General features: G+C 41.4%; 1 protein-coding gene across 1 annotated transcript in view; it reads left to right on the plus strand.

Moving 5' to 3' along the window:
- Nuf2 (NUF2 component of NDC80 kinetochore complex) overlaps positions 1 to 10,815 on the plus strand; it is a 30,709-nt gene extending 19,894 nt beyond the window's left edge. The window contains exons 11-14 of the mRNA XM_055624585.1: positions 2,410 to 2,550; positions 3,376 to 3,551; positions 4,535 to 4,670; positions 10,399 to 10,815. Coding sequence (XP_055480560.1) covers positions 2,410 to 2,550; positions 3,376 to 3,551; positions 4,535 to 4,670; positions 10,399 to 10,533 — 588 coding nt within the window. The 3' untranslated portion in view covers positions 10,534 to 10,815. The remainder of the gene's footprint in view (positions 1 to 2,409; positions 2,551 to 3,375; positions 3,552 to 4,534; positions 4,671 to 10,398) is intronic.
- Positions 10,816 to 13,426: the final 2,611 nt, after the last annotated feature.

Consider the following 13,426-nt stretch of genomic DNA (forward strand, 5'->3'; position numbering starts at 1 on the left):
GAGAGAACTCAGTTTATAAACTATTTGGAGGAATCAGGTGGGAGAGGGGAGTGGAAATTTGTCTCGGCACCTAATCATTCAAGGCAAAGGAAATATGTTCAAGGCCAGGTGCTACTTTGAGAGGTGGACTGAGGTGGGGCAGGACAAAATTAGAGGTGATCAAACAAGTTGTTTGTTCGTTTGCTAAATGTCTTTTGTTTTTATTTTTTTGAAGTAAGGATTTATACATATCAGTAAAAAGAAATTCTATCCTTATTATCCAAGTAATTCTCTATAATAAAAATAGTCACAAATAAGGAGAGAAAAATCACCAGAACAGAATCAGAGCCCAGAAATAGAGTTGAGAATTTATGGGGAATGGCTGGCTTATTTAAAAACAGTTCTGGTGGATCTAGGGTTTAACTAAGTGATAGGTGGGGGTGCTTGCTCAGCTTGTGGACGCCCCGAATCTGACCCACCCCCATCAAAAAGGGTTCTATTTAGTTAGCTGTTCCTCTAAGGGAAATTTAAAAAAGCTGAGCCATTTATGAAGATAAATCTTTATGAGAATTAGAAATTTAAAATCTTAACAGATTTAAAACATTTATATAATCTTCACCAAATGGAATACACACCTTGCCCCCACAGTATGGCTTTTTAGCCTGGACTAACCAGGAACTCCTGAGCCTCCTGTCTCAGCCTCCCGAAGGCTTATAGTACAGTCTAAATGTCTTGAGATTAATATGAAAAGATCTACTAAAACACATTTTCTGTGCCTATGAAGTATTCTGGTTAGTTTGTGTCAACTTGACACAAACCTAGACATATCTGGGAAGAGAACCTCTCAACTGAGAATTGCTTCCATCAGCTTGACTGGTAGGCAAGTTTATGAGACATCCCTTGGTTAATGGTGGATGTGGGAGAGCCTGATTCACTGAGCACTGTGCTGCCCCTGGACCGGTGGGTCCTGGGTCTTCTTGAAAAAGCAGGCTGAGCAAGCCAGTAAGCAGTGTTCTATGGCTCGGCTTCAGTTCTTGCCTCCAGGTTCCTGCCTTGAGTTCTTGTCCTTATGTCCCTTCTTGATGGATTGTAAGTTGTAAGCTAAAATAAACCCTTTTCTCTCTGTGCTGCTATTAAATAATTGATTGATTGATTGATTGATTGATTGATTGATTGCTTAATTAATTACTATTTTATATGTATGGGTGTTTTCCCTGCATGTGTACTATGTGGGGCTGGTGTGTTTGGAAGCCAAAAGAGGACCTCAGATCTTTTGGGATTGAAGTTATTGATAGTTGTTCATCAGCATGTGGATGCTGGGAATTGAACCCCAGGTCCTGGGAGAACTAGTGTTCTTAACCACTGAGCCGTCTTTCCAGAAAACCCAGGTTGCTTTTGGTCGCAGGCTTTATCTCAGCAACAGGAAGCAAACTACAACTTGAAGGCAAAGGGATTAGATCCATTATATACAAAGAGTATTTACAAATTCATTATCGAGAGAAAGAGCGACAGCAGAGGTGAAGGGGGGAGAGAGAGAGAGAGGAAAAAAAATGAGCCCTATGGTTAGGTCTTCAATGAGGAGAAGTTTCACTGGTTAGTAAAGTAAAGCAGGGAGCAACCTAGTGCAGAGAAGGAACGAGGTCTGCCTTGGTGTGTGGTTGCAGTAAATATGTTTTTTTTTTAAATAATTTTAAAAGAGGAGTTTATCTTTTTAAGAATCAGATGTTAATAATAGTTATATTTAAACAAAGATTATTCACAGATAATACGACTTTCCTGTAGTATTCTGAAGTAGTTTGAGAATCAGCAGAACAAGCCTGTGATTGTTTTGGTGCTGAGAATTAAGCCATAGGGCTTCATAGGCACAGGACAAGCATGTGCCAGCCAAGCTCTGCCCAGCCAGAGTGTGCTCCTTCCCTCCCCATGAAGAATCTTTAAGCAGTTAGCAGGGAATTGCCAGGTGGTGAAGTAGTGGCAGTTTTCTTTGTTAAGGATATTTGGCGTTTCAGAAGCATAATTAGGGACCTGGAGAGATGGTTTAGCAGTTAAAAGCTGCTCTGCAAGAGGAGATGGGTTTGGGGCCTAACGGTTGCATGGAGGCTTACAACTGCCTGCAACTCCACTTCTAGAGGATCCAATGCCCTTGTCTGGTCTCCTGGGCACTAGGGATGGACTCTGTGTACAGGCATATATGCAGGCAGATCAAATATGCACATAAAACAAATCAGTAATATTTTAAAAGGGACATCATTATGTGTTTGACGTGTGTCAGTAGTAATGCCTTGCTACTGACCTAGAAATTTCACTGTACATTCTTGAGCTTTCAGTAGCAAATATAGAAATTATTGAAGAGCAAACAAATTGATCTTGTAGTTTCATAAAAGAGAATATCAAACTGTTGTTTGTTTGTTTGTTTTCCCCCTCCCAAAGCAAGAAGTGATGGAGAAGTATGAAGTCTATAGAGATTCTGTGGAATGCCTGCCTTCCTGTCAGCTGGAGGTGCAGTTATATCAGAAGAAAATACAGGACATTGCAGAGAACAGGGAGAAGCTAAGCAGTATTTTAAAGGAGGTTTGTATCGTGCAGTATCTCTGTTACAGAGCTTTGGATCCACTTTCATCTTCCGTTACCATCTTCCTAAACAGAAGCTAGGTTGTTCTCTAGTCGTATGTGCTGAGGAGTAAGGCACCTCCCCCTAACCCTCAGGATGTCAAGATGTATTGTAACCTTCAGATGAAATGAGTAATGAATTAACATGGCACGTGGTAGCGTACAGTTTGGAATGTAGTAATGAGCCTTTTAACTTGTTCTAACAGATATGATCACTTATCATCAGTGGCATACATTCCCCACTCAGTTCCCGGCACTGCACCTAGGGTTAATAGAGATGTCAGGCTTAAGGCAGTCTCCCCTGAGTAATGAGAAGGAGCGTTGCCATTTTGGTTTCTCAGATGCTTGAAATGATTTTTCACATGTTAATCCAGGCCACTCCCAGGATCACTAACATTACAGTAAACGTTTGTTGTTTTTGAGAGAGAGAGAAGTACAGGGGCTAGGAGGTTTTCTTTTCCTAGCATATAGTCTTATCCATCATCTGGGGTCACAGGGCAGATCCGCTTTTGGTTCTGCGGTCTGCCCTTCTCCCTTCTGCTGCCATAGCTCCCACACCAGCACTCAGCCCCAGGTCTTGCTGCTGTGCAACTGTTCTTCATCAGGCCTTCCTGTAGACCAGCAGGGGCAGCTCCTTCCTGCTTGCCGGGCACCTTGGCCTTGCATAGTTGTGTTTCTCTATCATTTTATAACTGTTTTATTCTAGCTCACCCTAGAAAACCCTTTCATTTTGCTTATGAATCCAGTTTGGTTGGGTTGACTTTATATGTTCTTCATAAAACACAGAGCCTGAACTTAGAGGACCAAATTGAAAGTGACTCATCAGAACTAAAGAAACTCAAGACTGAAGAAAATTCACTCAAAAGACTAATGACTGTCAAGAAGGAAAAGCTTGCCACTACGCGACTCAAAATAAACAAGAAGCAGGAGGATGTAAAACAGTACAAGCGGACCGTGATTGAGTATGGGCGTGATTTCAGTAAAGTGGATTAGGACGCAATTAGGAAAAGCTCATGGGCTTTCAAAGCTACTGCATTTTCAAAATAGAATTCTGCCTCTAGTGACTAAGATACGTACAATTCAGTCTATCTGTACAAAGAGGACTACAGCTGGTTTCATTTATTTATTTGGTGTTTTTCTCCTTGTTTAGTGTCTTTTGAGACACATAGTTCCCATTCCTTTGTGTTAATCTTTAAAGGAGTTAGGGGTCTAGTGTTTATTTCAGTGTACTTAAGACGTAGTGACCTAGAAAAAGGTGCATTAGGAAAACTTAATATTATTTAGGTAAAAATTATCACTTTGCTAAGTTCTTTTGTAGTATAGTGAGGATTTCTTAAACCTGTAGAGTCCCCTTGTCAAGCCTAAGAATGTGCCTTTAGAATATGTGCCACAAATATATCTAGGATGTCATTCCTGTAGTCCTTAAGTGTAGCATTGGGACTGTCTGCGTATTTTCATGTAGATGAAAGGAAAAGACAGAACCTGGGGATTGTGTCGCTGTTGCCAGGTGTGCAGAAAAGTTGTAGTAGTCCACATTCCCACTAATAGTGCACAGATATACACACCAGGGCACCGCAGCTGAGCCTCTATTTGGAAGACCAGGCTTTGAGGGCTGCAGTGTAGCTTGGTGGTGGAGCACTTGCCTAGATGTGTCAGCCTCTGGCTTTGAGCCTCAGCTCTGCAAAGTAAAGTGAACGCAAAGAATGCCACCTGAATGAAGTAGTTCATACACCGCGAACCACAATGTAACCACAGTGCAGCACACTGTGGGGTTTTGTGGATTTGTCTGCTTGCTTTTATATCTGGGAATGTTCTGGGTTTGTTGAGCAAGTACTGACACACAGTGGGTCCGGGTTCACTAGTACAGTCTTTGTTGTTTTTTTGTTTTTGTTTTTTTTTTTAATGCTTAATAATAGTTATGTCAGGCATCTCTGTTCTCCTTTAGAGATTGCAATAAAGTTCAGGAAAAAAGAGGTGCTGTCTATGAGCAAGTGACCACCATTAATCTGGAGATCCAGAAGATTAAATCTGGGATTCAGCAACTAAAAGATGCTGCGAAAAGGGAGAAACTCAAGTCTCAGGTGCGTGCTCCTAAGAGATAGAATCTATGAGTTTAAAATGGAAATGATGTCACCCAGGACAGGGTTTTGGGTTCTCTGGGGTAGAACTTGACCCTACAGGCCCTTCGTTTTTATTTTTATTTGTATTACCACCCTGGGTACCCTTTGATAATCTGCAGACATGGGTGTTCCCATGCTCTTCTCCTTACTTGCCTCTTAGCATATCACAGAATAGCATTCTTTGGGGTAAAAGCAGTTGCTTAATAAAGGTTCTGAAGTCACTAGGTAGATGCATTTTACTCTTAATAAAGTGATATTTAAGTAATATCTTGATATTTAAGTAATGTCTTTAAATAAACACATTTTACTAAAAATAGCCATAACTCTTTATTCAGAATCCTCAGGCTTCTTTTTTTTTTCCCACTCATCTCCAGTATCCTGTTTCTGAAACAGCCTGGTTTGTGATAGCTGAACTCTCGCTGCCACTGTCTGTCACTGTCCACACACAGTCTGTGAAGATCCTAACACAAAAGAGACTTGAGATTCTTCATCCTACTTTCTTAAATTGGTCAGACTGTGTTTTCAGTGCTCTAAGTGTAGTTACTGACTGGTTCTTAGCAGATTAAAACTTGTAACTAGCTTGAATTTGAGCTATCTTTGTTAATCACAAAGATGCCCGGTCTACCTTATATTCCTGTTAGTCCTGTGCACACGTGTCTCACCAGCAATATTAGACATTTCCATCGTACCAGTCACGCTTGAAAACTCAGCTCGGCATGTGAAACCATTCCAAAATGGCCTTGGGTATAGTCTGCTTTCCATACATATTTATAAAGTTGAAAGGGCACTGAGCTCTGTGTCTTAAAACTAGCTGTGTGTTAGAATTCAGTGAGGGATTTTGAGTTAAACAAGCCCCCTCCCAAATACATTGAATTAAAATCTCAACAACAGGCCCAAACCCTTAATTGAGTTGTCTATTTATCTCTAGAATAGGATGGCATTTGAGAGCCACCGATGGGCTCTGTGTAATGGTAATTGTTTCTGTGGATGGAGCTCATAGCCACGCAAGCTGTTCTACCACAGCTGCAGTTGTTAAAATGTTATTTCTCATTCGGAATTTAAAATATTCAATGTCTCTACTCTGGTGGACTCAGATCTTCCCTCTGGACTAATCTCTTCTGTTGAATCACCCAGAAGACCATGGTTCTGTGTCCCTTTGGTCTCTCATTTGGGTTTAGAAGCCTCAGCTGTCCAGCCATTCTTTACGTGCTTAATTTTTAGGCTCACTGTTATCCTGTTTGTAGTGACAATTTCTTACCTGTCATTATTTTCTTTGTATAACCCAGTACTAACCGCAGTCTTCCCAAGTAGTTCTGTGGCCCAGAAGACCAGCGCTTCTCTTCACAGAGCTTTGTTTTGGGGTCTGGGTTGTCAGTGGCAGCATCTCGTCTTCTGTTCATGTTCAAATTATGATCAATTAAATACTACACCTTCTTCTCATGCCACTCTGCCAGTTTTTCCCCTTCCCCGTGCCATACTGTGATGAAATGATTGCTCTCAATTCAAGATCTTAGCATTATATCTTGGAGGCTTAATTATATTGCTTTCAACCTAGATTCTCAAAATGCCAAGATCAGTTTAAATCTTGTCCACACTAATTATTTCCCATTGTGTGGTGTCAAAGGCAAAGTTGAGCAGCATGCCTTTTTCTCCAGGATGAAAGAAAGCATTGAGTGGAATCAGAACCTGGCTGCATTGTAGCACTTCCCCAGAGCGCACAGCATTATCATCAGAGCTCTAGGCCAGTAGTGCAGCTTGCTCTGTTGCCATCCGTGTACCCGGTCTGTTGATGTTCACTCGTTCCTCAGCAGCCTGAGAATGTCTGCAAATACGTGGGTGAACTCAAGGATGTTTGGTCCAAGAGTTCTCTTTAAGTTTGTTTCATAGCCACTGTCATGAAGAGGCAAGGTGCACAGATGTCAGAGTGGTCTTCACACAGGGCTGCTGGACCCTCGTTACCACTGCCCTGCTGTGCACATCCCTCTGCGGCTAATTCATCCTGCTTCTGGCTTCAGGTTCCTCTTTATTTGGATAGCTTTAAAGATCTGTTTTCCTCTAGCCAGTCAAAACGAAAATAACATAAGGTTCACAATCTTCTTTATCCCGTCTTCATCCCTCCCCCCACTTTATCTGTTTCATTCAATGTCTTCATAAATTTCTTTTAGCATATTTGATATATTTCTAAGATGACATAAGTTTTTATATTTCTTAACATTTTATATCACAAGGAATTGACATCTTGGACTTGCTGGAGATAACCCTGTCCTTCAGACTCACGCAGTTAATTTTATGACGCTTTTTTCACAGTGTTACTATTCATGACCAGCCAGTTTATCCACACATTCATAACATAATTTGTAATCTAAACTGTTGCAATGCTGTTTCTTCCTTTGCTATAATTTTGCTATTTTAAATCTCTTCATTGAATACTAAATAGTGCCAATTTTATCTTTCTCAAGCAATTTTTTAATAGTGTACTTTATTATTAAATCGGGATCTCCCTATTTTCTTTCAGTTTATGGATTCATTCATAATGAATGGATTACCTAAAATTTCTAGTCAGTATTTTAACAAGTAGTGTATACACCTACTAGGTAGCAGGGTCCCAGTTGGCTGAGGAGTCAAGTTGAAGACAAGAAAGTTGTGATCCCTGCTTCTGAGATTTTGTTAGGTGAGCAGATCATTTCCATCATTTAAGGTCCAACAGAAATTATACCTAACTTCATGTTATACTACAGTCAGTAGCAAAACCAGTGTGGTACTGCCACAGACACTCAGATCAGTAGATGAAGTAGAAGATCTAGACACAGACCAGGCTGCAGCCAGCAGCTTATTTACAAAGACGCCACACATAGTCACTGAAGAAAAGGCAGGCATGTGTGGAAGAGTGAACTCACCCTAACCTCTCAAAGAGTGAACTCACCCTAACCTCTCAAAGAGTGAACTCACCCTAACCTCTCACTCTGCACGAGAAACAAACTCCAAGGACCGTAACATGAGCCAGGTCATTCTGATACTGCTAAGAACTAGGGAAGTACTTGAAGATACAGGCATTGCTAAGGTGTTCTGCTTAGAATTCTGCTTGCTCAGGAATAAGACTGACGTCCATAAATACCACCTTGTGAGGTCAGAAACCTTCCCCAGAGCAGCGGGAACTGCCCACCAGATGAAACACAGCCTGTAGCAAGGGTGTGCTCACCGTGAGCCGACAGAAGACCTAACACCTGGAGCACAGAGGGATTTGAAACACTAACAAGAAACACACATCCACAGGCCAAGACCTAAACAGTTCTCAAAAGAGGAAATGACAGTCACCAATAAATGTTTCTAAAAGTCCTCAGCATCCTTAGCCATCAGGGAAATGCAAATTAGAACTGAGATTCCGTCTGATCCCAGTCAGAATGGCCATCTTTAAGATAATAATTGATATCAAATACTGGCAAGAATGTGGGAGGAAGAAACCCTTTAAATTTTTTTCTTTTTCTTTTTAATGTATAACATTCAATTAAAAGATTGATGTGATAGTTTGAAAAAGTTATTTCATTATTATATGTGTGAGCATATACCATAGCTCATCCTTGAAGATCAGAGGATGACGTTGTGGAGTTGGTTCACTCTTCAATTATGACGTGGTTTTGGAGATCAAACTCAGGTCTCCAGGCTTGTGCGACCAAGTACTTTGCTGCTTTAGTGGTCTGAAGGACTTCTATTCGCTGTTGGTGGGACTGTAAAATGGTGAAACCAGTGTGGGGATGCTTGGTCACCCCAGACACTGATCCACACAGTGGTGGTGGGTGTCGAAAATGTGGTACATGTATACAGTGGATTTGTTTGTCCACAAATAAAAGGAAATCTGTAGGAGTATAGATGTTAGTGGAAAATACCATATCATGTGAGGCAACCCAGGCCCAGAAAGATAAAAACCATATGTTCTAAGTTTTATATGTGTATACTTATGTGGAGTGAGTGTGTGTATATACCTGTAAGTAAAGAAGGGCTCACGAAAGGGGAAAAAGAGGCTTTAAGGGAGACGGCTAGGTTGGGTAGTAGAGCACAAGTAGTATCAGAGTGGAGCAGGAAATAGCAATGGTGGGCTTCAGCGGGGATGAGGTGGCTAGGGCACGGGGGAGGGGGAATCAGGGTCAACAGAAATGTGTTTGTGTAAGCTAACTAAATATGAAGAATAAGTTGCATCTTCGCCGTAACTTCATCTGAGTCCGTCCATGTGTCTGGTTTCTAGCGTCTCATTTACTACGGACTTTTTCCAGACATCCTGGCTCTGTGTTTCTGCGTGGTTGTGTGTGGCACGTGTGCTCACCACACTGGGTTAGGCGAGGTGCTGCGTCTGCACGCGCCTTGTGTCCAGTGCTCAGTGCTGAGTGTAGTCTGTGTGTGCCTGTGGTTCAGAGAGTATGTTTCTTCTGCCATTGTCCTGTTCGCAGAAAATAACCACAATAATGATAATTATAGTATTTGTGTTAGTTAGTATTGGGGTTTTTGAGACAGGTTTCCCTGTCTGTTCTAGAACTCACTCTGCAGACCAGGCTGGCTTCAAACTCCCAGAGATGCACTCATCTGGGGCTAAAGGTGTGCACCATTGTGCCTGGCTTTCATCAATGTATTTCAATTCATGGATTAAATTACATGTGGGATCAGTGGATGATACTGGGTGTAAAAGACCATAAATATTGTAAAAATTTAAATTTCAAAATGAGATGATCAGACCAACACTCACACAAAGCATCACGAGAGTCATGCTCTGTGCCTTTCCATCCTGTAGCTACTGGGTGGGTAGGCACTGTGGCCTTGGGCCTTTGACATGTGTCTAGTGCAACTGAGGGGCTAATGGCATTTTCAATTCAAATTCTTATACATTTAAATAGCACCATGTGGCCAGAGCTTCTATATTGAACAGCACTGGACTAGACTTAGATTTTCTTTACATCCGCAGCCCTTTGCTTTGACTTTAGAAGTATGTGATTTCACGGCAAGACTTTTAATATGTGAGGTTTCGTTGACTGGTCTAAACTTCTACTGTGTGCAGACGTTCATCTGCTTATTCTAAAATATATAGCACTGAGAAAGCCACATCACATCCCCGTTAGCACCTAGGTGTGTGCTCAGGGCTTTGGCTTTGTGTTTTTTCTGGTACTGTGCTGCTGGATTTGGGTTTCCTGTTCTACTCTTGGTGCCTCTGTGTGACTGGTTCTTTCTTGAAAGCATGTTTATTCTAAGGAGAAGAACATTGCTTTGGTGTGCTGAAGTGCTTGCTGTGTATTTGCATTGTTTCTTTTTAGCCACACCTGGTTTTGATGGTTTCTCGAAGGTGATATCTTTCTACCTGACTTATTTAGCATTCCTGTTGTGGAAATAAACACATAGCCTCGTGGAACCAGGAACTTAAAATGATCTATAACTGTTGGATATGCTGATTGCTTAGATAGCATTCACATAAGCCAGTCACTAACACACCTGATTTTTCTTGTACAATTAAAGAAATGAAGTTTTCAGAAACTTTTGTTTCCTTGATGGGTCATAGTCTGTCACAGCTGTAGTCTTTGATCCTGTTTAGAAATCTAAGCTCTCCCAGCCTTGTATCAGAACTAAGATGAACGGCCATTGGAATATTTTCAGCTCGGTGTTAGGCCCTGGCAGTCACGTGCAGTCATTCTTTGTCATTTGCCCTTAGGAAATCTTTGAGAACTTGAAAAGTGCTCTGGAGAAGTACCATGAGGGCATTGAGAAGGCAACAGAGGAGTGCTGCGCTAGAATAGAAGAGAAGACTGCTGAGCTGAAGAAGAGAATGTTCAGAGTGCCGCCCTGATCACTCAGCCCTCCAGGCCTGCCGCCTGTCGGTGTCTATTGAGCATAGTTATGTTGGAACTAGTAGAAACGCCAGCAGTATCATCTAACTAACGTGGGTAACATCGGTTCCCATTTGTCTTTGCTGTCTTTTTATATGATGATGTGCTTCATGTGTTTTTTCCTTGGTGCTGGGATTGAACTCAGGGCCTTGCAGGCTACAATGAGCTGCTTCCCCAGGCTCCAACATGCCCTGTATTATAGGATTTTGCTACAATTAAAATAACTTGTACAGCTTTTGTGTCCCTACTCTGTCTCTTTTTGTATGTACTGGTTGGAATAAACAGAAATAGTTCTTGAAGTCTCTGGGTTTTACTGCTGTTACTGTGGATGTTGTTACTTTGTTGACATTGGATTACCACATTGTTGGTCCTGATTGTGTTCCTGATGTCATCTTGATTGCCTGCTCATTTAATTCTCACTCATCCAGCTCAAGCTAAATATTTTATTGCTCTTCTGTAGGTAAAGAATTGTGAAGATCTCTGAAGACTTATATAACAAAAATTTGAACTAGCACCAAAATTGGAATAGTCCCTGATATACTACACTTTCTAATGTAATTATTTGAAAAGAGTAAGTTTGTAGGCTTTCATCTCTTCCTTGACACAACTGGCATTGTTTTTTTTTTCTGTAGAAATAAGGCAGATATGGACAGAAAATTTAACCTGAACCAAAATAGTTCTTCCTCTTTTATGAATTTATTATCTTGAGGACTTTGTTCCAATAGCACATGGATGCTCAGACATACTGTGACCTTACGCAGTATGTCTTGGCTTCTCCAGCTGTCCTGGCAGAATGTCATCGAGAACTCGCAGGAGCCAATCCTGTAAACTTTTGAAATGAATACAGTGACCCTTGTTAGCTGGCACACACCCCTACAAACTGCTAGTTCAGAGTAGTTTGGACTTTGTTCAGTTGTTCTGCCTTCTTTCCGGTGGTCTGTCCTTACCAGACTGGGTCTTGGTGATTCCTCTGATGACACCACATACCACCGGGCACGGTGGCACATGCCGATCATCCCATCACTTAGGAAGCTGAGGCAGGAGAATCACAAGTTTGGGGACAAACTAGACTATGCAGCACAATCCTATCTTAAAAATTATATACTGAAGATAACAGAACAAAACGGAAGGTAGAAATCTATCAGATGCAATTTTGAGAAATTGTACAGTATCCAGTAGGCAAGATAGCCAATAATTGAAATACTGTGAATTCCAACCAGTACATAACAGAGAGACAGAGTAGGGATGTAGAAGCTGTACAAGTTACTTTAATTGTAGCAAAACCGTATAATACATGAAGTAGAATGAAGGGCCTTTCACTGTCAAGTGGCTGCTAAAGTCTTGGTATCAAGTTGTGTCCTAAGCAGAACAGTTAAGTAACTTTTTTTAACCTTTCACTTACAGCATGAAGTAAACTTGAATGAGTTTCAAGACCATTTGATTCCTGATTCCTGTTTGAACTGTTCTCAGGCATGCTGGACCCCTCCAGCCCACTGAGTGCATTGCACGTTCATGGGCTCACATCCTTCACCCCTTAGTTTATTACAGCTTTACTTTGTGCTGCTGCAAAACATCCGTCTTCTTAGCCTTAGTCCACACACAATACTTTTTAAAGATTAGATGATAGTTTAGATTTGTTTTATTATTTTTAATTATGTGGATATGTGTATGCGAGTACATACAGGTGTCTGCAGAGGTCAGAGGTGTGGGATTCCGAAGAGATGGAGTTACAGGTGGTTGTGAGCTGCCAGTATGACTGCTGGGAGCTAACCTCAGGTCCTCTGGAGGCAGGGTTCTTATCCACTGGGCCATCCCTCCAGTCCCTAAAATTTTAATATCATTTGTTTATTTGGGTGGGGGTGGGGTCATTCATGTGCCACAGTGCACATGTGAAGGACAACTTTCTGGAGTTCTTTCCTCCCCCCATGTGAGACCAAGGGAAAAGACTCAGGCTATCAGGCTTGATGGCAAGCCTGGTGAGGCATCTCACTGGCTCACTTTGGGTTTTGTAACTTTAAGTTTTATTTCTGCTGTCATTTGTATTGTTTTGTGTCATTTCTTAGACACATTTTTCAACATGGCTACACTGTTCTGGAGGCTTGTGACTCCTGTTTTAGCATTTCACCTTTACCACCATCCCAGTTGTATACTTGCTCATCACTCGAGTGTGTACTTAAGGGAGAATCAGTTTTCTTTTTTGCGACTAAATACAGCCACAGAAGCAGGCTTCTCAGCATAGCAGGAAGCACTCTGACATTTCCTCCCACCAACTACATTTTCTGGTGACTGTCTTTAATCATTCCCTTCTGCCTCCAAATAGTTAAAATTTAATCAAAGGCCCTCAGGCATAATCTACTCAAATCCATTTGGCTCTTCTGACTGAAGAATAACTTCTAAAATTTAGAGATTTTTCCTGGAGCCTTCTTAAAAATGCCATTGTTGGTGCCCAACTGGCTTTGTAATGCAGGGAATTGCATACCCCGAAGAAGCAGCTACCATCATGTGTGTATGGCATGTGTGCCCCGATGGCGGAGGAAAGGCTGTACTGCCAGGCTGCAGTCCTCCTTTGTGAGCTCAGCTTCTTAGCTAGATGGAGAGCAAATATTTAATTTCACGTGGAACTGACATATTTCAAGAAGCTAATCCATTTTGTGACAAAGCCAGGGGAGTTGAAATATGCACCTCGCAGGCTGAAGTTAATACATCGGATTTTAGTTTAACTGGATGTTTCCTATTTTTAGTAAGAACAGAAAAGTTTGATATGAAATTCCATTTCAAATTCAGGCCTGCCACCTTTTTCAATTAAGTCGGCACTCTCCCCCTGATTGAAATATGTTTCTCATCTTCCTATCC

This window comes from Psammomys obesus, unplaced genomic scaffold, assembly GCF_907164565.1.
Source record: "Psammomys obesus unplaced genomic scaffold, mPsaObe1.curated_primary_1811, whole genome shotgun sequence".
NCBI classification, from domain to species: domain Eukaryota; kingdom Metazoa; phylum Chordata; class Mammalia; order Rodentia; family Muridae; genus Psammomys; species Psammomys obesus.